Source organism: Plectropomus leopardus, chromosome 23 (assembly GCF_008729295.1).
Source record: "Plectropomus leopardus isolate mb chromosome 23, YSFRI_Pleo_2.0, whole genome shotgun sequence".
NCBI lineage: Eukaryota > Metazoa > Chordata > Actinopteri > Perciformes > Serranidae > Plectropomus > Plectropomus leopardus.
The window spans coordinates 14,540,821-14,563,668 of NC_056485.1; the positions used below are offsets into that span (position 1 = coordinate 14,540,821).

Below are 22,848 nucleotides of genomic sequence, written 5' to 3' on the forward strand. Positions count from 1 at the left end.
CAACCTTGAGTAAGGTGTGCAGGGGTTAGCAGCTGCCTCCAAAAGATTTATTCGCACAAGAACATGTACTGGTGTTTATTTTAATCTTCTAAAACTGAATTGAAGTGAATAAGAAAAAAAACTCCCTTCCCTTTCAGTCACAAGGACAAAGTATTTCAGAGACATCTTTGGTCCATCTGGACTTTCAACACCGACATTACAAACACTCTATGTAATAAAATACAAGTTTTAAAGGTGCGGGTTTTGCAGGATCATAAAATTCTCAGTTTCCACAGCAGATGACAGAGGAGGGATAAAAAAAGCACGCTATGCATGGTAGGAAAAAAGAACAAGAGGTCTCATCTGACAGCTGCTGTTTTCTGCTCCGTTGCATCTCAGTGCCGCCAGGTGAAGATCACCATCCTCGGGGAGGAGGGGGTCCCTGTGCAGGTGGATGGAGAAGCCTGGATCCAGCCGCCTGGCATCGTCAAGATCGTCCACAAGAACCGAGCACAGATGCTCACCAGAGACAGGGTAATGTCCTGCTGCGTCAGAAAGTTTTATACATGATGTTTTTTTTACTACACTTAACCCTTTAAAGTTTGGATCAACATCTTGGTGGTGCAGTTTCTTTCAAAAGCATGAGAAAAAGGCAATGAGCAACTTGGTAAGAAATGCTCAACAAATTGCAAGAAATTGGTAGATTTATTTTAAAAAATGTTTTTTTTAAAAGCCTGGGAAAAAAGAAAAAGAAAAAGTTAGAGGAAAACTTAGTTTCTCATTATCATAACATATTTTAAGTTATGTTACAGAATTATTATAATCTTAAAGTGCTTTTTCCAGGTCATTTACTTGCTTGTTTGTTTTTTTACTTTCTTTTTTGTTTTGTTTTCTATTTATTTTTTTGTTTTGTTTGGTTTTTAATACATATATTATAATTTTGGGGTAATGTTTTTGTACTCCTTACTAGTTTCTTGGTAATTTTTGGGTCATTTCTTCTTTCCTTGCTCATTGCCATCTTCCCATGTTTTTGACAGAAATCAAGCCAATTTGCTAATATTTCAATAACTCTGTTCAGTGAGCTTCTGGATTTACACGTGCATATGTCCACTGTAAGCACATGGAAAACAAAAAGTATTGGCTTAGACTGCTTTCATAAATATTGCAGCCAAAAATCCACTCTCAGCCCTGCAGCTTCAGCTCTCTGCCCGTGTTGTTGAGTCCTTCTATTTCGGGATTTCTTAAATCAAATTCATACCCACTGTGTTTGTTCTCTCTTCATGCTGCTCAAACCTTTTGAGAGCTCTCTTGAGCCAAGCACATTTGGGCAGTTTGTTTCCATGGTTTCCCTCCTTAAGCACCGCAGAGAGAGAAGATTGTTGGCTTGCTGGTTTTATCCTCCTAAATGTGGCTTTTATTCCGTCAGACGGTGACAGTAATGTTTCAAGTCAGTGTTGTCACAGCTGGATGCCTGGTGGAAACATGTTTATTGGCAGGTTGTTAAATTAAATTCATATCTGGATGTCATAAAACACTTTATTTTTTGCCTCAGGTACCTCAGATTTAAAAGGATTGTTTTGTCTCAGTCCAGGCATGAGGTTAAACTTTGAAACCTGAGCAAATTGCTTTGTATTCTTTGAAACACATCGGGAGAAGGCAAAAAACTACTTAACAAAACATGGCCCAAGAAAAAGCGAGAAATGAGTAAAAAAGTTACAAGGAAATTGCCTAAAAATAAGCAAAAAAAAAAAAAAAGTTAAAAAAAAAAACAGCACATCAACAAAATGACCTAGTGTAGAACTTTTTTTGTAAATATGACAATATTTTGACAAAACATGGCTCCAATATGCATCAATGTGTCACATTTTGTTTACTATCATATATGTTTCTTAATTTTCTCTCTGCATTCACCTCTCCCCTCATGTATGCAGGCTAGCTGAAATTACGTTTGAATAGAGTTTGAATCTGATATGTTTGAAAACTGCTGGGCAAACAGGAAAAGAATGAAAAAAAAAATCCTGAATCCTCAAAAAGTCATTGAAAAGTTTTGAAATTTTACCCATGAAAATATGTGGGAACCTTGTGCATAATTACAGTGATTCTAAGTATAGTTTTCTGGGCATTTTTTTCCTTAATTTTTGCTAATTTTCTAAGAATTCTCCCCCTTTTATAAAGTGAATTTTCAAATAATTTTCTTCGACAAGTTTTACCAATTTCCTGCAGTCTGTGGGACATGTCTTGCCAAGTTGGTCATCGCCTTTTTCTCCCATGTTTTTTAAAAAATTAATCAAACCAATTTATTTAGTTATCAAAGTGTTAAATAGCTTGTGAGAGGCATCTGAATGCAGCACAAGAAAAATGATTTTGAAGGGCTGAAATAGGGTTATGTCCTCCTAAATGTGGCTTTTTTTTCAGTCAGATGGGGACTGTAATGTTTCAGGTGAATTAATTTTTTATCTGGATGTAATAAAACACTTTTCTTTCTGTCTGCCTCTAAGTGAAAAGATTGGATTTTTTTTCTCCTGTCTCTCAGTCCAGACATGAGGTTAAAATATGTTTACTTCTACCTATTATTGTGTCTCCACTCAGATTGACACCTTGAGTTTTCAGTTTATGTCTTTACAAACTCACAGTGCCTGAAGAAGCAGCTTTTAATCAGGTGCCAAGTGTCTCTTGAATTCAATACTGTTTTCATTTTTCAAGTACCAACTTTCAGAATTTGGTCGGCAGCAGCACAAACTAACACAATATGCTCATCTCAGTGATGAAAAGGCACAAATGCAAGTGATCACAGTCGATAAATGACAAGTTTTTGTTTTCCTAGGCGTTCGAGAGCACGCTGAAGTCATGGGAGGACAAGATGAAGATTGACAGCTACCGTGCCAGCAGACCCCGGCTTAACTCCCAGCAGTCCATGGAGTACCTGACGGAGGAGGAGTGCGCTCAGGTTCAGCAGCTCGGCATTGTGGCTGACACACTCATCAACAAGTAAGAGCACTTCACATTTTCTGTGGTCGCTACAAGGAAGCAGATTTAACTCTTGGTTAAAGAATTTTTGACTGTGAAAAACAGGCATACTCATTTGCACTTTTTTAGCAAATGAAGGTCTGAAGTCGAAAATATATTTCACAAACTGTTTTAATCCAATAAACTTTTGATGTGCAAGAACTTTTTAGCAAATCTTACTTAAATGTAACTTCTGTTGCATTTTGACTGTGACTGTTTAAACTTCACCTCGAGAAAGTTGGCGTTTTAAAGGAAAAATGTAAATGCGAGTGTTAAACTCAGTTTTCAGATCTTATTACTTTTGTAAATTTTTCTGTCATGATTATATAACATAATCAACAACTAGTAAACAATTAACGTTAACGATTCATACTATATATCTTTTTAAAAGGAAGATATATATTAAATCTAACATGCTTTTAATGTAACACTTGGAAATTCATCTTTAAAAAAAACTATTTCAAATATGTAAAAACCTCGAAGTTTGTACATACGTATACATGATTTGCTAACTTCACAAGCTCATTTGTTTTTGCAAATCACAAATAAACAAACATAATAAAAACATTTACAGTATACACAGTGGAATTCCAAGAGATTTGATACCGGGACACTGAGAGCACAATAAAATGTTTTCTTTTTTTTCCTTGAGAAGAAATAATTCAGAGTAAAGTTTCAATTATACAACCAGTGCAATTCTATCATCAAATGACCCTAAGAGATATCCCAGAAATATTCCTATATTTCAATATGGATTAGAATCAAGAACTGGTTCCAGTTTCGAACCAGTTCCATGTTGGAATCTGAATCGTACACCTCTGAGCTTATCAATTCCTCTGTGAGTTGTGCATTGCAAAACAATGACGTTAAACCAGAGCGTAGCTTCATTTCATGACTCATGACAACATGCTGCTTGTAATGTCTGTAAAATGATTATTTTGAATGAGTGCGGAAACATCGGCAACAACCAGCAGCATGTTGTGGGCGAGCAGCCCGTCCTCAAGATGCCAAACTGCAGTGAAGATTTACTCATTTTAACACAAAGCTGCTTTATTCAGTGTTTTATAGATGTTTGATCACCTTGTTCATTTGTTTTGGAGAGGAAGAGAACTCTTTGAATAATTCGGTGCCTGATAAAATGTCATGAATAATGAAACTGAAGAAATTCTAGACGTGATCCATTTTAGCTGGATACAATCTGCAATTCACAGCTAGATGCTACTAAATTAAATTTACACACTTCTCCTTTGAAGTTTTGTGATCCACTGATCAAAATCATGGCCAGGGTTTGAATTCAAACATGTACAAACTGAACAGTGGCAGGATCAAGTCAGTTTTATCAGTACAGCCCAATATCACAAATTACAACATTTGCCTCAAGGGGCTTTTAAATCTGTGCAGCATAAGACACCGTCTGTCCTTAAAGTCTCGATTGGGAAGAAGAACAAAAAAAAGATAAAAACTTAAATGGGAAAAATGGGAGAGACAGAGGCTTTTGCCCCATCAACAGGCTGAGACAATTTGTTGGAGTAATCACCATAAATGTGCCGTTTCAGCTTGTCGAAATAATAATTACTGCTCCTTAAATCCATGATTTCCCTCCCTTAGGATCCGCGAAGCAGCCAAGACCCACAAGCTGGTGGAGCAAGAGCTGGCTCACGCTGTCAACGCCACCGCCCTGGTGCTCACAGAGGCCAAACTGTCCAGCCCCGAGGTAAGACACCAAGCGGGAGGAAAGGGTGACAGATGGTGGATTTGACTGAGTAAAACGTGCAGATTTTCAGCAATACGCTTGGGTCTCGTGTCAGTTTACAGGCTATTAATTTTGCAGCCTGTTAAAAATGTAATGCTGCAGTGACGTCACTTCAAGGACACGGCGGCCTGAGACCCAAAGTGTTGAAGATTAATGAAAAACAAATAGGGCAGAGTCACTTTGTGACAGGCTGCTGCTTTGCGCTGAATAAGCAGCTGACTGGTTTGTCCTTATCAACACACAAAGACTTAATGATGAGAGGTGACGTTCTAAAATCATCACCATAATGGGGAAAAGTGGCATTGAGAAATAAAAGCAGACTTTGGAAAAGGATGTTTAGAAACAAAAAACTATCGGAGTTGAGTAAAAATGACTTCATTTGTTAAAGGGTGCAGATAAAACATAATGATGAGCTGAATTTGACTGAATTTATTGAACATTTATTGAATTATTTCACAGTGTGATGTATTTTTCACCTATTTAGTCATATAAAATTTGATTTTATAACACTTTTATGGTCTTCCAAACATCTTTTTTTTAAAAAAAAAATATTTCACTGATATAAGACTTTATTATTATAAAGTTGCAGTATGTAATTCTGGAGAAAGATAGTTGATGCGTCAGCAGGTTGTCACATGCTGACGCTCTGCAGGGGTGATTTAGTCTGACTTCTTCCCCGAGGTCGTCCATATATGAAAACCTGGAAGTGAGACTTGATAAACAATTGTACCTTCAACTGTGTTCTGCAGAATGCAATCTGAAATGCACTTTGAGTGTTTTTTTTGGCGATTTGCTTATTTGTAAACAAACTTGTATACATTGACACATATATCATCTTTATTTTTTCCTTCAGGCTGTATTTTGCATATTTTCTTATTGAACATCTTTGGTTTTAATGATGACAAATGAAGTAATGAATTATATTTTCAGTGTCTGAGTCGCAGCACGGCGGTGGAAATCGTCAACAGCAGTAAAGTTCTCCAGGCTGAGACCAGGATGCTGCTTGATGGAAAACTACTGGTACAGCTCTTCGATTTCATCCACATCTTCTCTCTGTTGTTGTCTTTGTTCCCCTCGCCTATTCTCTTCCTCTCTCTCTGTCTGTGTGTGCTGAAGCCATTCAAGCCCGACATCTCACATTTCAGTTTCTACTCTTTGTTTATTGCCTTTGCTCAGTTTTTGTTTGCTATAGCCTTATTTACCCTGTGAGGAAATGTACCTTTATTCACAATGGCCCTTTGTGCAGGAGAGCAAATATAATGACATCACTATTGCAGATGACACAGGGTTTCTAAGGTCATGAAGAACCTGGAAAAATCATGGAATTTGCAAATAGCAATTTTCAGGAATGAAAAAGATTTGGAAAACTAAATATACCCTGGAACTTTTGGAAAAGTCATGATTTTTTTTCGCAAACCTATAAAATAACACTTAATATTCAAGGACCATCGAGATTTGAAAATTCACAGATATTTTCTATTTTACAGTTTCTGATTGTGATAAATCGTGTAATTTTTGGTGATTTTTAAAGGAAAAAAAATCAAACCTTTTCTTTAAATATGACCAATATTTGAAAAAAGCCAAATTAGAAAAAAAGAAAAAAGAGAAGAAAAAAATTTCAAAGAAAACACACCTTGCAAGCATGTTTTCTTTAAAAACTGGCAGTTAAATAATTACAAAATACAACCATTTAAAGTAGTTTGCCCCTCCCCTAAAGCCAAAATATAAAATATAGGTCCCTCTCAAGTGCTTAAAAATATTTAACATGCCTCTCCCCTCTCCATAAATAAATAACAAACGGTCCATAAGTTATGTTTAAATATTCACTTTTAATACTGTTCTGAATTCATTATTGCTTTTTTTTAAATGTATATATTTTTTTAGAAAGCTATTATACAGTAATGAAAAAACCCAATAAGGAGTATCGATGGTCGTTTTAGAGAGTGTATGGTCTTTAAAATTTTCCTCAAAGTTATTCAAAAGTCATTGAAATTTATAGGCAAAAATGTATATGAACCCTGATGACAACAATACTGGGGACATAATTTAATATTTATCCTATTTCATGTCCCTCTCTGTTCTCTTATCTGTTCTCTGCTTTGCTTTTTATCTTCCTCAGTTTTGTTTATAACCTTTTCAGATTCAATAGATTGGGCTATGCTATGTAATTCTGAGACATTGAATAATTAACTTCAGGTAGTGATTCTGCTTCTCTAAACTTACTTGTGATGAGAGGGATAAATGAAACCGTGATGACGAGACACACATGAATAAAGCAGCAAACAGAATTATTGCGATACGCTCAAACTGTTGGCAGAATTACAGGTTAGCAGATGTTTACTGTCTACAAATCTGTGAATTTGCATAATATATGCAGGGTGTCAAAATGTACATCATCTTCAGATGGTAGAAGAACAGAGCAGATGTTTAGCATTTTGCATTTTTTAATCAGTTTTCGAAAATGTCTCCAAGCAAGCTTTTGCACATTTTAACCCATCCCCATGATTAAATACCACATTCTAACCAGAAACTGCAGTTCAGGAATCAACTCTGCATTTATTCCTCCTCATCCTCCGTAGTCGGAGTCCCCAGAGGAAGAGGAGCTTCGGTTGACCCTGAACAGTCTCAGTGCCGAGCTCCACAAGCTGGACGACATCCACTGGATCTGTCCGCTCATGCAGTGCTCCGAGGAGGTGAGGAAGGACGCAGTCTGTGAGAAAATCCATCGCATTATCACAGTCTGTCTAACAAGCAACCACAGTGTCATTGCTGCTGCTCAGTTCTAACTAGTCGCAGCCCATCTGTCCTCTCTGACACTGTCAAAGTGTAAAATATATCTTGGAGCATTTCCACATGCCCAAAGATCTGCTCTTCTCGTTTTAGGATTCGGTGAGAGGCAGCAGTAAGAGCGGCAGCAGCAGTATGAAGCTGAAGATCATACCAAAGGTGAAGAAGGAAAGAGAGAAGCTCCACAAGCAGAAATCCAACAGCTCTCTCTCGGGTAAGAGATCCAGACAGAGCCCTGAATTCAAGTAAAGATGCCCCTATCATTTTTTCTTTGCTGACAGTAGTAATTGTCAGTCTTCTGTGAGCCATGCTGGCGGATACACAGCTAATACGAATAATTGTTTGGTGTGTTCCAGCAGTTGGCATAGCAGTATTATAGGTCAGTGTGACTGCTTTGTAGTGTACTTTGATCTCTATCAGGTCAATCAATCAGATTTTATTTAGATAGCACCTGTCAAACAAATCGAATGGGATTCAAAGTGCTCAAAATATAATCTATAATTAACAAAATGTTATACACTCCATGATAGCAGGAAAATCATACAGCTTGTGATCATGCTCCGAAAAAGAAAAACACAGAACTATTATATTTTTATAGACTGGCCATACACAAGCAAGCGAAAAATTACAACAGACATTTTCTGCAAGCTAGCAGACATGGCCAAAGCAAAAAAAAAGCATAAAGTCAAGACTGCAGACTGCCACTTTCAGAAGTAGGTAGTCGAATGCTTTTTCACTTAAAGATGAAAGAGTTGTGTTTGTGTCATTTGTTCGGGCTTGTTAATGCTGATGTTACGTACAATTACTGCAGTGCATTTTTTGAATTTGCGTCAGAGTCTTGTGTCCTGTCAGCTCTGAACAAGGTCCGCCCATCCAGTGCAACAGCTCGATCTGGGATGTTAGGGGTTAACCATGTCTGTGTGAAGATGTGCACAGAGCAGTCTTTGATTTCCCATTGCTGACTGAGCCTCAATCGCATCTAAATCACTGCATTCTCCTGCAACCAGACATTAGCCAGAAGAAGGCTTGGTGGAGGAACAGCTCTTGGCCCAAGTTAGGTCAGCTTTGCCCTGATGCTGGCTCTCCTCCCTCTCTTTTTCTGGCGCTTTTAGTTTTGTTATTCCCCTCTGGTGGGGGTCCAAACTCTACAAAACTTTTCCTGATGTTGATGAGTGCTTCTCCTTCTCCAAGCTTCTCTGGCTTGGGCCCAAAACTGCTACCATGTGTTAGGCTTTGGCAGAAACTGTTTGATTTGATTTGATTTATTTAGCACATATACAAAAAACAGCAATGTTATACATTTAAATAAAAGGAGACATGCAGTGGAAACCCAGAAAACCCTTAAAGGGTGAGGTTCCCCATAAACTGTGCAGGTTCATATACGGCCTTGCCTGATTTTTTGGGCCTGATTTAAGCTCTATTGTGTTGGCAGTCATACCAGATTTTCCTTTGAATACCAACAGTGCGGTTTACTGACACTTGCTGACACTTACTTACTGACAGCTACACTAAAAAGGGTGGCGCACGTTTTCATTTAGCTTTTCTCTGTCCTGCAGGAAATTGGGATATCAAAGGTGGGGCTGGTGAGGCAGATTCTTCGGGCAATTGAAGTCCTGCATGAGGTGCTTTATTATTGCCCCCACGTTGCCCTGACAACCAGGGGTGAGGAGCACCCCTCCTGTTCTCCTCCCCTCTAACGGCGATACCCAGAGGCCTGACAGAGGTGTGAGGAAGAAAAGGAAAACCATCTTCCCAACTTTTATGCTATTTCCTCCCTGCTTCTTTAACCTCTAATTTGCAGGGAGGACTTTTTTTTCTTCTTCTTCTTTCTTTCTTTTTTTTTTTTTTGAAGGGGCCTGGCTTTGCATTGCTTCACCACTGGCATTCTGCTTTTGGTTCTGTTTACCTGCTTGAGTTTAGAAGTCGCCGTGGCCCACAGCGGATCAAACAAATGAAAAGGGAGGCAAAAGTGTTCTCGCAGATTTTTTTTTTTTGACAAAGAAATGTGTTTACATGGTGCTCTCCTTGCATGTCGAGTGCAGCCATCTTATTTTATATCTATCATAAGTTGATATTTTCCTCTCTAATCGTTTTATTTCCAAACTTCTGAACAGCCTTCAGGCTTTGATTTTTCTCGCGACTTTCGAAGAGTATTTATTTCTTGTTGCTACTGCCATGAGAACTCAAAACGGCAACAACATGAACAAACTGAAACATCTCAACCTTATCGTCTACTGAACCGGGGAATATCTTAAATGTTGCAAAAAATGTACTGAGGAATGTACTTGTGTGGACTTGTATTAACCTGTGAATAATGTTAAATGATAATTCATATAAGGTTTCACAAAGGTACTACTGTTGTGGTTCTAAAGTGGTTCTTTAATAGGCTGTTATCTGACTCGTGTGATTCGAGGTTTCGCATTGCGAAGAGTCATTTCATCTTGGATTTAGGCTTGTGAAAAGATCTGACTGTGCAGTGCATCACTCGGTTATTATTAGGGTCTAAAATGGGACTCATGTGGGAGCAAAATAACTCAACCCACTGGTTTGAGGAACCATTTTGAGGTACAGAACCAGATGAAATGACTCTATTTTTTATTTTTTGGCAGTGTATGGTAAAGGTGTTTACAGAAGGAGGAAGCATCAAGGACACATTAACAAAACATTACAGCTACTCAGTGTATTACTCCTACTTTGCCATACTCCTGATTGTATATGTAATAGAATAAGTCAGTGGATATTTGATTTTGCCTTGTCTGTGGTTAAAAGCTATTATTATTATTATCATTATTATTACAAATATATTATCTATTTTTTTGTATATCTTATTTTCCCAATGGTAATCTGTGAAGCTGTCCTGGCTTTGCTGCTTCCCCCTTTGACAAACTCCTCGGCCACTGTGCATATAATCGAAGCCAACTAATGCAGTTCTGTGTGTCCCTGCATGCATACTTAGCCTTCCTTCGCCTCACAGTGTTGGGATGAAGTTGCCTCAAATCAGTGAGTTTTAGCTTGTTTGTTCCGTCTGGCAGCATTGCTGAATATTTTTTTGTTTTAACCTGCTTGAATGCACCAGATGGTTTGAGTTTTACCACAAGAAAACACTCACTTAGCAAAAAAATATCAAAAATTTTACTGTGTTGGTCAAACTTTAAGAGTGTATTGCTTTGCACCTACAGCGCTCTGCAAGCAGGTTAAAACAAACACCAAGATTTCATGTATCTGCTTATTATTTAAACTCGCCACAGCCAAAGCAAGTAAGTTAGTGAGAGTTGGCTGCTGTTCCGAAATATTGATGTGTACGAGTTCAAGAGGCAACTTCTACCCAGATTTTACGGTAATGCTCTGGAAAACGATGGTCCATTATCTTGGGAAATTTGCTTATATGTTAGAACACGAAAAACAAGAAGGTACGTTATTTTTTTAAAAAAATGTATCTCTGTACACTCAGAAAAAAAACCTAAAAAGATGGACTTTCTGCTTCAAAAGTAAAGTAGTCCTATACCTTTTGAGAATTTTACTGTTATCGCAAGAATCGCAAAAATCTCTGTACACTTACTATACAGATAGAAAGAGAAAGTTGACCAGCTTAGCTTAGCAAACAAAAAAAAAACCCAAAAAGAATTGGACATTAATATACCTTTCTTATATACGTTTCTTATTTCTGTGCACTCAGAGAAAGAGAGAGCTCTCAGCTCTGCTTAGCTTGGACAATAAAACCTGAAAAAGTGCGCATTCTCTGTCAAAAGTAAAAAAGGCTTTTTGGGAAATTTTCTGTTTTCTGAAGATAAATAATTGAAAGAATTGTACATTCTTGGTTAACAGTAAAAAATATGCAGGAATGAATGCATCCCCGCATCCAACTCTGTATCCAGCTCTTTTTATACATCATGAAGCTTACTTTGCACTGAATGTACAGAGATGAATTTCCCGTCGTTCTTTCTTGTAAGACGGGCAACAATTTGAATTTCTTTAAACATCAGAGTATTACTTTAAAGACTTTAATTGACAAGGTGAAATAAAGAAGTATTGTGCACTCGTCAGGATTGAAAAAGAGTGAAATACTGGATACAAAAGTCCCATCGGTGGAGTTAACTGTATCACATAAAGGTTCAATGAGGAATTACAGAAATTTGTCTTTTCGTGATGCACAGTTAGTTGTGATGCAGCTCTACCATTCTCGAAACTATAAAGAAAAGCTCACGTTTGATCACGTCAACCAAAGTCACATTTTTCAAGCCTTAACTTGAATATTATCTCCACAAACAAGGCTGTAAAGGATCATTTCTGTGATTTTCCCGTTCACTTTAAACAGTTAGTTTTCGATTTTCTCAAAACACATTTATCAAACTAACCCAAACTAACTCTTGATAGCGCAGAGTAACTGTGAGGCGTTGTAGATGTTCAGCTCTGGTAGGATTGTGCTACTGTATCCATAGTGTGCCAGCTATACGCTCTACACCTTAGAGGCTTTAGTGGTGTCGTGCCAAGTTTGTACTTGAGTTCAGTGGGTTATGAGACATACAAGGTGTGCGTGCGAGAGTGCGTGAGCTTCAGATGCGAAAGTTGCTGTATGTCGTACATTTCAAAGTTTACTGTATCTTGCCTTGCACTTTACAAAGAAGCAAACTTAATGGGGGAAAAAAAAGACATTTGTGTGCATGTGTGCGCGTGTGTTTAAGATTTCGAGTGTTTACGAGTGTTTTTTTTTTTTATTAATTTGATGACAAGAATCTTTTATTTATGATAAATGTGTACGGACAAAAGTGTGTTGATAAAATGTAATATATCTAACCAAACATAAAAGAATGATAAATATATAAAGATGTATACACAAATGTTTATTACATCAGTGGTTGTACAATTACTCCCACAGCAGCTTGAGATCTCCCATTTAACGCCAATGTTATTACATGTGATTATGTGTAATTTCACTGCCACAGCGATGTCATTGAAGTGTCTCTCCAATGTTACACCGATTGCTATTGAAATGGTATTCTAAATATTTTACTGATATTAAGGTTATTCAAACTTTAAGCCAAAGTCAAAGGAGTTCTCCGGTATTGTTACAGACTACTGATGAATTGTTTACACATAAACAAGATGTCATATTCAGCCTATGTTTAGCCAAAATTTAGGTGATTTTTTGTGTGTGTGTAATTTTGAAATTTTCAAAATTTTAATTTTGAAATTGCTAACATCTACTGAGGAAGTCTACCTTATAGTTAAATTAGCATTTGCTGAAAATGAACTCAAAGATGTGTTCATTTTGGGTAACACACATTTGTGGAAGCCAAATTTTTTTTTAAGATAAGAAAATTAGTTGCCTTTGTTTAATGGTCTGTTATCCAAGGATTTTATTTTGATGGCATCTTTTTTTTGTGAGTGTCATTTTTTTTCACACAGCGAAAATGTCACTTTTGACTGAAACTCTTCCAAAGAGTTACACGGAGCTGGGAAACTGAAATGAACTCACGGACTGCAAACACCTCACCATGTTTGTGCAACAGTATTCCATAGACAACATTTGTGAACGCACCCCCTGATCTGAACAGCCTATATATTGATATATTGAGACTGTGTGCGCAATGCTGGAAGCCAGACTAGATGTTGCACGACCTTGTACGTTGCGAGGTGTTTTATTGTGTTATTGTGTGCAGTGTGTAACAAAGACAAAGTCAGCGCAACCCTTTGGAGATTAAATGAATTATTGAAGTGTGAAGCTTGAGTCTGTTCATGTTAAGGTGTTGAATTTTGTAGTTTCAGCATTTATTTAACTCCTAAAAGGTCAAAATGTTTAACAAAATTACCCCAAGGCAAGGTGAATGGGCGACACCTTTGGACACTGATGTTGGGTAAGTTTCAGGTATGAACACAATATTATACTTTTTTTTGTTGTTTTTTCTACTTCCCCATTAACCTGTTGCATGTTTGTTTACCTTGCAGGTGGAGAGAAACATAAAGGTCTCACTGTTTCTTTAAATGAACTGGGTCACAAAAAGTGTCAACCATCCATGTCTACAGGTAAAAGTGTTTATATGTGTTCTTGATGCTTTCTCCTTTTTTAATTGTTTATTGAGCTGAGATTACATGATACTGGATAAACAATACTTCAGTGTATAGGCTACATATTTTTATGAATACAGAATGTAAGAATTTTGTTAGGCTTATAACAAGTGTAAATGAAAATGAAACTGTTATATAAACATTTATATTGCTATTATTCATTTTCATTTCTTTATTTTTTGTCAAAGCCACAGGGAACCACTGGAGATGGATACAGAGCTGCATGCGCTTCCAGAGCCACAGGTTACCTCCCTCTATTATAGTTTTTTTTTAAGGAAAAAAAATTCAAGTACTTTATTATATGTAGTGTAAATCCAATAAAACAGTTAAAATATCCTTAAAAAGTAATTGTATAATATGTTAAAATAAAAGTCATATAGTATGGTACAAAAAAAGTGATAGTATAGTATGTCAGAGAAAAAGTTATAATAAAAAAAACAACAGTATAGTATGGTACAAAAAAGTCATAGTATAAAATGTTGGTTTAAAATTTATAAAAAAGTACAGTATTTTGAAAAAAAGCCATTGTATATATATAGTATGTTGAAAAAGCCATAGCATAATATGTCCGAGTAATAACATCATTGTATGGTATATAAAAAATTAATAGTATAGTATGTTAAATGGATTACAGTGTGAGCTATACCCATTTGGGATTTAATACATTGAGATTTATTAATGAAAATGAATTGGTGGTTTGTGTTTTGGTCTCTTGTACATTTTGTTGCGAGATTAGCTATTGCCACAGTTGGTTTACTTTTATATAATAATATAATCATAATTTTATTCTTAGAGCACTTTTCAAGCAAAAGCTGTCCAAAAAAACCCCAGAAATTATGAAACACAACGCTTTAGTTGAATTGGGAAGCAATTAGCATCGTAGGAGATTCTACAGATTAACACCACCAGGTTTTTTTCAATATATTTTTGGTCCCTTAGTCTAGTAATGGTTGGGATATTATGTGGATAATGTGAATTGCTGTGGGAGGTTGATTTCGGGGAGGGACAGTAGGGGGCGGTAGTGGTCGGAACAGCGGCCTGGCGGGAAACCAGCGAATGAGTGGGAACTTCCGGGCGGGAAGTAAACAAACTGCTCGTCATGTTGCAGGTTAGCCGCTAGCACCTGGCTGCTGTTTGGGTGGACTAAATCAATCCTGAAGAGGGAGAAACGTTTTTAACCAGTTAAAATCGTCAATAAACCCAATGCCGTTAGCTCTACACGCAGTTTGAAGCCATGTACTGAGGTCTAAGACCCCGCGGAGGGGACCAGCGCCGCGGGACGGTGTGGGAATGCGACCGGAGAGAAAAGCAGACTTTCCACGGTGCTTTAAAAAGTTCAAACGGTCGCTAAAATCCTTCCTGGCCAGCTCAGACTGCTCACGGGCGGGGTTGTTAGAGCCCACATGGACGATTACACGGTGGACAGAGGACAGGAGCTTCTCCGGGACAACAGTGGGTGGCAGCGTTAAAGAACCGGGCGTTTCTGGCGATGGAGTCCCCAATTATTAATGTGGACGAGGAGACGAGGACTAGCTAGTTGTGGTGCAGCAGTGACAAGGGGGACAGGAAAACGTCCCGAGCGTCTCCTCACGGCAACTTTAAGGACCTTACGCCGGGAAGAAGAGGTCGATGGGCGGGATGAGGAGCCTTGAGTTAGCTTGTCCTGCAGCTGCCGGGGCCCCGGGATCCAGGTGAGGAGCAGCCAGAGCCGGAGGAGCAGGAGCGTCAGCCCGGTGGACCGAAGACGGCAGATGGCTGGGGGTCCAGCAGGAGGAAGGCCGAGGACAGGAGACGGGATCCCAAACATCTGTGTCCTGGATGGTGGCGCAGAGCGAGGCTACTTCCATGAAGCTGGACGAAAGGAGTCCTTATTTTTAAGTTAATCGGAGAGTCGTCTGTCCTCCTTAAGGTTAGTTATCTTTTTATCTGCTTTTTTGAGTAAAATAAAGTGTTCCGAGTCCCCAGGAGACATGTTTCTTAGATAGTTTAAAATCCAGACACTCGGTGATGTTATAAAATGAGGATTAAAACCGGGTAAACAGTTCATGGGGAGCTTTGTTGACACTGATCAGCTGATGAACTGATGTATTAAAGTCCAAGCAACCGATGACTAAAATCCTCCATCCATTAAGTCGTAGATAAAACAACCACGATCTAAAATGTATAATATTTGAAAAAAAAACGACTTAAAACTGGATAAAAAGTCAATTTGTTCTTTTAATCCTTCGTAAAGTTACAGAGTTGGATTTTGGTTGTTCTGCTGTCTGGCGCCCAACTTTAGATAATCAGAGATAAAACCCAGCAATTCTGATGTTATATATAACATATATACCTGTTTTAGTAGTTAATACAGCAATGGGTCATATTGCTGGCCTGTGAGAACCAAGTATCTCCAAAACATCAACTTAAAAATAAAAAAAATGTCAGAAAAACAGCCCTGTTTGCAGCTTTGTGATAATTATAGAGCTATATATTGGTTATTGTACTGTGTACAATTACTTATCTACAATAGTGGAGGGAAAAATACAATCAGATGGAGAATCTGTCTTGAATTTTTGCTCTTTGCCTTTTCACGCATACTTCCATTAAAAATGTCTGAAGCTTAAATTATAATAGTTTGTTCAACCCCAAAAAATCTGTTTTCCTTCCTTGGTAATTGTAACTGATACTAATAATGTGTAATACTGTAAAACAGTGATATTTTCTGAGATTTTATTGTAAATCTCATATCATTGCAACCCTACTGATGCATTTTCCAGCTGATCGAAGAGTTTTTAATGTGTTTATTTAGCTTTATTAAATAATTTATTTTTAAAAACATATGTAATTTTAATAATAAAGAGTTTATTTGGGGACTTTTCTTAACACAATGTATTATTATATTTGGAGATACATGGTTTTCGCTGAACAGGAAGGGTATAGTAAAGTATTCTAAAAAGTACCTAAAGCTGTTAGACAGATGAGGTGAAGTAAGAAGTACAATATTTTCTTCAGAGCAGTAAAGTAGAAGTAAAAGGTAGCGGAAAATGGTGTCCAATTTTTGAGATACTTGTACCTTTCTTAAGTACAGTTCCCAAGTCAACATACTTAGTTACTCTCCACTACAATTTGTCAGTTGTACAGAAAAAAATTAAGAACTCCTGTTGACCCAACAAGTAAAAATGCCTTTAGATGAACCTACAAGCACTTCATTTTTAGGATAGTGAAGTTTTAAGACCACAGTCTCAATCTCTGGTTATCAGACGGCAAAAACCGTGCTTGTTTCAAAACATTACACCATCAACTATATCCTCTGTCAATCTTTATTTGGCTGTAGTAAAGCTGGTCAGTGAGTAATGCACTGTAGGTTGTGTTTGCAGATAAACAATAGGCTAACATTAATGAAAACCATGCGTGGAAATACAATTTCAGCGTGACTCACAAGATAAAGGCGACCAGTTTTTGTTTAGAGCTGCAGTTTAAAACACCCACATGAATTCAAATGACTCATTAGGCTTTTAAATGTGTCATTAATCTTGATTTTTCTGCTTGAAACACGGGTGATGTGTGATGGATAACAACTGAGCATCGATGCAGCCATTTATCTGTTTTTGTGCATTTTAAATAGACAAAAAAAGACTGAAAGACAGAGGTAGAAACAAGTTGCATCCAGTTGTTCACATTAAAAACAACAAAAATCACATAATGAAATATAACACAAAGGATCAAATCTGTTTGTCGACTATAGATTTCAGAGATTTGAAGAATAGAAAAGAATCAACCCCCTTAAATCTGTCTCAAAGTACCCGTACGCTAACAGAGTTGGAATCGACTTATTTCAAAAATAAACACCAAATCTGATTTATTGCAAAAGTCTATTTAAATTAAAAGTTTGTTCTACATCACTAATGCAAATGAATGCAGCTGAAGACATCTTAAAGATCTGTTATGTCCTTGAATCCTCCCTCTTTCTCCTGCCTCCCCTGCTACTTCAGCGTCTTCCTCTCTTCCTCTGCCCTCTTCGCTCCCCCTCCATCTCCGTCCTCTTTAATTGTAGCATGTCTTCATCTTTCTTCTTCTGCTCGTCCTTGTCCTTGTCCTTCTTTGTTTTCTTCCTCATCCAAGTCAATGTTGTCTCTGTCATCTGTGTTTCAGTCATGCCGGTACGACTGTGGTTTCGGCGACGGAGTCCTCTACAGGCTCGGATCAGGTTTATAACTGGGGTCCTCCAGTTTGCACCAGGACACTCAGATGACTTTGCAGATGTAGCCTGACTACCGTTTGACATTGGACATGTTGACCAAGCTCTGCTTGACATTAATCACATGATGGTAAGAAAAAATAAAAAATATTTATGAATGTATTTGTCTGTTTATGTCTTTATATACATATACACGTGTGTGTACGTACGCCAAGGGGTTTGTATATAAATATGGCATAAACGTGTCAGAATATGTCTTTAAAAAGTCCTTTTATCATATACCAAAAATGTCATGGTATAGAATGTCATAACAAGTAGGATGAAAACAAGGCACAGTATAAAATGTTTATAAGAATTCATAATATAGTTTTTCAAAAAAGTTTAAAAAGTCATAACATAGTATATTAAAACAATGGATAGTATTTCACAAAAAAAAGTCAAAGTGTGTCATCCAAAATGACATAAAAAGGTCATAGTATAATATTGTCCAAAATAACATATGAAAGTCAAAGTCTGGTATGTTGTCCCAAATGGAAAAAAAGGCAAAGTATATTATGTTGTCCAAAATGGTATAACAAAGTCACAGTATCGTATGTTTAGTAAGTAAAATAATAAGTCATAATATTGTATGATGCTCAAAAGTGCATAAAAAGTCATAGTATGGTTTGTTTTAAAAAATACAATGAAAGTCATAGAATAGTAACTCATCCAAAATACACAAAATAGTCAAAGTATATGTTGTCCAAAATGACCTGAAAAATTCATAGTATAGTATGTCAAACAAAACTGCATGGGAAAAAATCATAATATAGTCTGTCATAATAAAAAAGTAAAGTATGTTGTCTAAAATATGATTACATATTCACAGTGTTGTAATTGTCCTAAACAGCATCAAAAAAGTCAAGTATGTCATCAAAAACTGCAAAAACTGCAAAATCCAAAACAAAATAGAAAAGTCATAGTTTAGTATGTCGTCTGAAATGGCATAAAACAATCATAGTGAGCTATGTTGTCCAAAATATCATGACAAAGTCATAGTATTGACTGTCATCCAAAACAGCATCAAAATAGTCATAGTATAGAATGTCATCCAAAATATGATTTTTTAAAAATCAGCGTATAGTGTGCCATCCAAAACTGCATAAAAAGTCAGTATGGTATGAAAACCAAAATATGATGAAAAAAAAGTCATAGTATGTCATCCAAAACTGCATAAACAAACAAAAAAGTATAATTTCTCTTCCAAAATATGACAAAAACGTCATTGTAGTATATCATCCAAAATATGATAAAAAAGTTATAGTATGTTGTCCAAAACTGCGTAAACAAACAAAAAAGTATACTTTGTCGTCCAAAATAGCATAAAAAGTCATTGTGGTGTCATCCAAAATATGATAAAAAATGTCATAGTATATCTTCCAAAACTGTGTAAACAAACAAAAAGTATAGTTTGTCGTCCAAAATAGCATAAAAAAGTCATTGTAGTGTGTCATCCAAAATATGATAAAAAAGTTATAGTATGTCGTCCAAAACTGCATAAACAAACAAAAAACGTACATTTGTCAGTCATTGTAGTATGTCATCCAAAATATGATAAAAAAAAGTCATAGTATGTCGTCCAAAACTGCATAAACAAACAAAAAACGTACATTTGTCATCCAAAATAGCATAAAAAAGTCATTGTAGCATGTCATCCAAAATATGATAAAAAAGTTATAGTATGTCGTCCAAAACTGCATAAACAAACAAAAAACGTACATTTGTCAGTCATTGTAGTATGTCATCCAAAATATGATAAAAAAAAGTCATAGTATGTCGTCCAAAACTGCGTAAACAAACAAAAAAGTATAATTTGTCGTCCAAAATAGAATAAAAAAAGTCATTGTAGTGTGTCATCCAAAATATGATAAAAAAGTCACATTATATCGTCCAAAATGGTGTAAACAAACAAAAAAGTATAATTTCTCTTCCAAAATATCATAAAAAAAGTCATTGTAGTATGTCATCCAAAATATGATAAAAAAGTTATAGGATGTCGTCCAAAACTGCGTAAACAAACAAAAAAACGTACATTTGTCATCCAAAATATAGCACAAAGCATCATTGTAGTGTTATCCAAAATATGATAAAAAAAGTCATAGTATATCTTCCAAAACTGCATAAACAAACAAAAAAAAGTATAATTTGCCATCAAAAAATAGCAAAAAAGTCATTGTAGTGTGTCATCCAAAATATGATAAAAAAAGTATAGTATGTCGTCCAAAACTGCGTAAACAAAAAAAACGTACATTTGTCATCCAAAATAGCACAAAGCATCATTGTAGTACGTCATCCAAAATATGATAAAAAAAAAAAGTCATAGTATATCTTCCAAAACTGCGTAAACAAACAAAAAAAGTATATTTTCTCATCCAAAACATCATAAAAAAGTCATTGTAGCATGTCATCCAAAATATGATAAAAAAGTCACATTATATCGTCCAAAACGGTGTAAACAAACAAAAAAGTATAATTTCTCTTCCAAAATATCACAAAAAAGTCATTGTAGTATGTCATCCAAAAAAATATGATAAAAAAGTTATTGTATGTCGTCCAAAACTGCGTAAACAAACAAAAAAACGTACATTTGTCATCCAAAATAGCACAGAGTCATTGTAGTGTGTCATCCAAAAAATGATTAAAAAAAAAAGTCATTGTATATCTTCCAAAACTGCGTAACAAACAAAAAAGTATAATTTGCCATCGAAAATAGCACAAAAAGTCATAGTGTAGTATGTCATCCAAAATATGATAAAGTTATAGGATGTCGTCCAAAACTGCGTAAACAAACAAAAAACGTACATTTGTCATCCAAAATAGCACAAAGCATCATTGTAGTACGTTATCCAAAATATGATAAAAAAAAGTCATAGTATATCTTCCAAAACTGCGTAAACAAACAAAAAAAGTATAATTTCTCATCCGAAACAGCATAAAAAAGTCATTGTAGCATGTCATCCAAAATATGATAAAAAAAGTCATAGTATGTCGTCCAAAACTGCATAAACAAACAAAAAAAATGTACATTTGTCATCCAAAATAGCATAAAAAAGTCATTGTAGCATGTCATCCAAAATATGATAAAAAAAAAGTCATAGTATGTCGTCGTCCAAAACTGCGTAAACAAACAAAAAAGTATATTTTTGCCATCCAAAATAGAATAAAAAAAAGTCATTGTAGTATGTCATCCAAAATATGATAGTCATAGTATATCGTCCAAAACTGCATAACCAAAAATGTATTAGTTGTCATCCAAAATAGCATAAAAGTCATTGTAGTGTGTCATCCAAAATATGATAAAAAAGTCATAGTATGTCGTCCAAAACTGCGTAAACAAACAAAAGTATAGTTTGTCGTCCAAAACGTCATTAAAAAAAAGTCAGTGTAGTACGTTGTCAAACATGACCTATAAGTATGTATAAAGTCTCAGTTAATACGTTTTCATTCAAAACAGAACGAAAATCATCACACTGCAGTATCTTGTCCAAAAATGCATTATAGTTGTCATATTCGTCTGTAAACAGCAGGTTGTCAAAAATAGCAAGAAAAAGTTTCCATCCATTAGAATCAATAGCTTTAATCACTTTAGATACACAGACGAAAAAAATTTGATCATAGAAACAGAAAAGTTTTTTATTTTTTTGCAGCTAAGATGAATCCATTTGAGTAGTATATTCACATATATTGAGATGACAAAACACTATTTACTGCATTATAACTGAAGGAGTATAAAGTATCCAGTATGTTTGTTGACGAAAGATGTAAATAACTTTTTACTTTAAGAGATTTACATTTCCCCAAAAAGAAATCCAAACTTATAGTGTAGGCAAAACATTAAGTTTCATTTTGTATCTTTTTTAAAGCTACAAAAAAAAAAAAACAAGAACTGTATAATTATAGAAACAGACGTTTTGTTTGCTTTTTTTTTTACAGAGATGTAATTAAATTTAAGATTTTTGTCACTAATGTTTGACCCAATCTCCGTATTGTTTTTTTGGAAGAGTTACTCAAGCTCGGGCATGTCTTCGAATTCTCCTGCTTCCTCCAGCATTCTCTGCTCCTCCAGCTTCTTCCGCTCTTCCTCTGCCCTTTTCCTTTCTTCCATTGCCTTCTTCATCTCCTCCTCCACCTCCTTCAGCTTTAAGTTTTGTGTGTCTTCCTCGATCTTCTTCTGCTCAATGTCCTTCTTCTCCTGTGTTTTATTTGCAGCTGTGTCGTAGGCCCACTCCTCGTCTGAGTCACTAATGTCGTCATCGTCAATGTCATAGTCTGGATGGTAGGACGCTGTGGTTTCAGCGGAGGAATCCTCCACGGGTTCAGGCTCAGGTTTATAGTTGGGGTCCTCCAGTTTGCCCCACGCCACTTGGTCAGCCTTGCGGAGTGTGATCTCCACTTTGGATGGGACCATGTTGACAGAGCTCTGCTTCACATTGACCACCTGAAGGTAAGAGAAATCGACAAAGTATGTATTGTGTGTTAACGGCGATGTGTTTAAATATCAGTGTCCATATATGAAAAAATGGGAACATGTCAAATTTTGTTTTTGACCCGTTTTGCAACTTCCTTTGCTATGGCGTGTCTTGTCAGGCTATTCTAAGCGGTTTGCAGCTGTTTTCAACAGTTTTTGGGAGGTGTCAAATTTTGACATTTTGCCTTACTATAGCCTTGGATTTTTGGGTTTTTTTCGACGTGCAAAATCCTGCTGTTTGGGCTCTTTTTGCAAGTTTTTTGCTATGGCGTGTCTTGGCAGGTTATTGTAAATGGTTTCCAGCGGTTTACAACAGTTTTTGGGAAGTGTCCAATTTTGACATTTTGCCTTACTATAGCCTTGGATTTTTGGTCGTTTTTTCGACATGGTAATTTCTGGTGTTTTGGGCTCTTTTTGCAAGTTTCTTTGCTATGGTGTGTCTTGGCAGATTATTCTAAGCGGTTTGCAGCTGTTTTCAACAGTTTTTGGGACATGTCCAATTTTGACATTTTGCCTTACTATAGCCTTGGATTTTTGGTCGTTTTTTTCGACATGCAAAATCTGCTGTTT

At 36.2% G+C, this 22,848-nt stretch overlaps 2 protein-coding genes across 4 annotated transcripts in view; one reads left to right on the forward strand and one right to left on the reverse strand.

Annotated features, from left to right (window-relative positions):
* The window catches only part of si:dkey-172j4.3 (diacylglycerol kinase eta), an 83,755-nt gene extending 70,508 nt beyond the window's left edge, over positions 1 to 13,247 (forward strand). For both annotated transcript variants that reach the window (XM_042511976.1, XM_042511977.1), the window contains 7 exons: positions 379 to 513; positions 2,804 to 2,967; positions 4,594 to 4,699; positions 5,669 to 5,758; positions 7,318 to 7,431; positions 7,622 to 7,739; positions 9,082 to 13,247. In XM_042511976.1, the coding sequence (XP_042367910.1) occupies positions 379 to 513; positions 2,804 to 2,967; positions 4,594 to 4,699; positions 5,669 to 5,758; positions 7,318 to 7,431; positions 7,622 to 7,739; positions 9,082 to 9,134 (780 nt within the window). In that variant the 3' untranslated portion in view covers positions 9,135 to 13,247. The remainder of the gene's footprint in view (positions 1 to 378; positions 514 to 2,803; positions 2,968 to 4,593; positions 4,700 to 5,668; positions 5,759 to 7,317; positions 7,432 to 7,621; positions 7,740 to 9,081) is intronic.
* An 8,482-nt stretch (positions 13,248 to 21,729) lies between these two features.
* Positions 21,730 to 22,848, reverse strand: part of zgc:92429 (uncharacterized protein LOC445063 homolog) — a 34,447-nt gene continuing 33,328 nt past the window's right edge. For both annotated transcript variants that reach the window (XM_042512340.1, XM_042512341.1), the window contains one exon: positions 21,730 to 22,248. In XM_042512340.1, the coding sequence (XP_042368274.1) occupies positions 21,814 to 22,248 (435 nt within the window). In that variant the 3' untranslated portion in view covers positions 21,730 to 21,813. The remainder of the gene's footprint in view (positions 22,249 to 22,848) is intronic.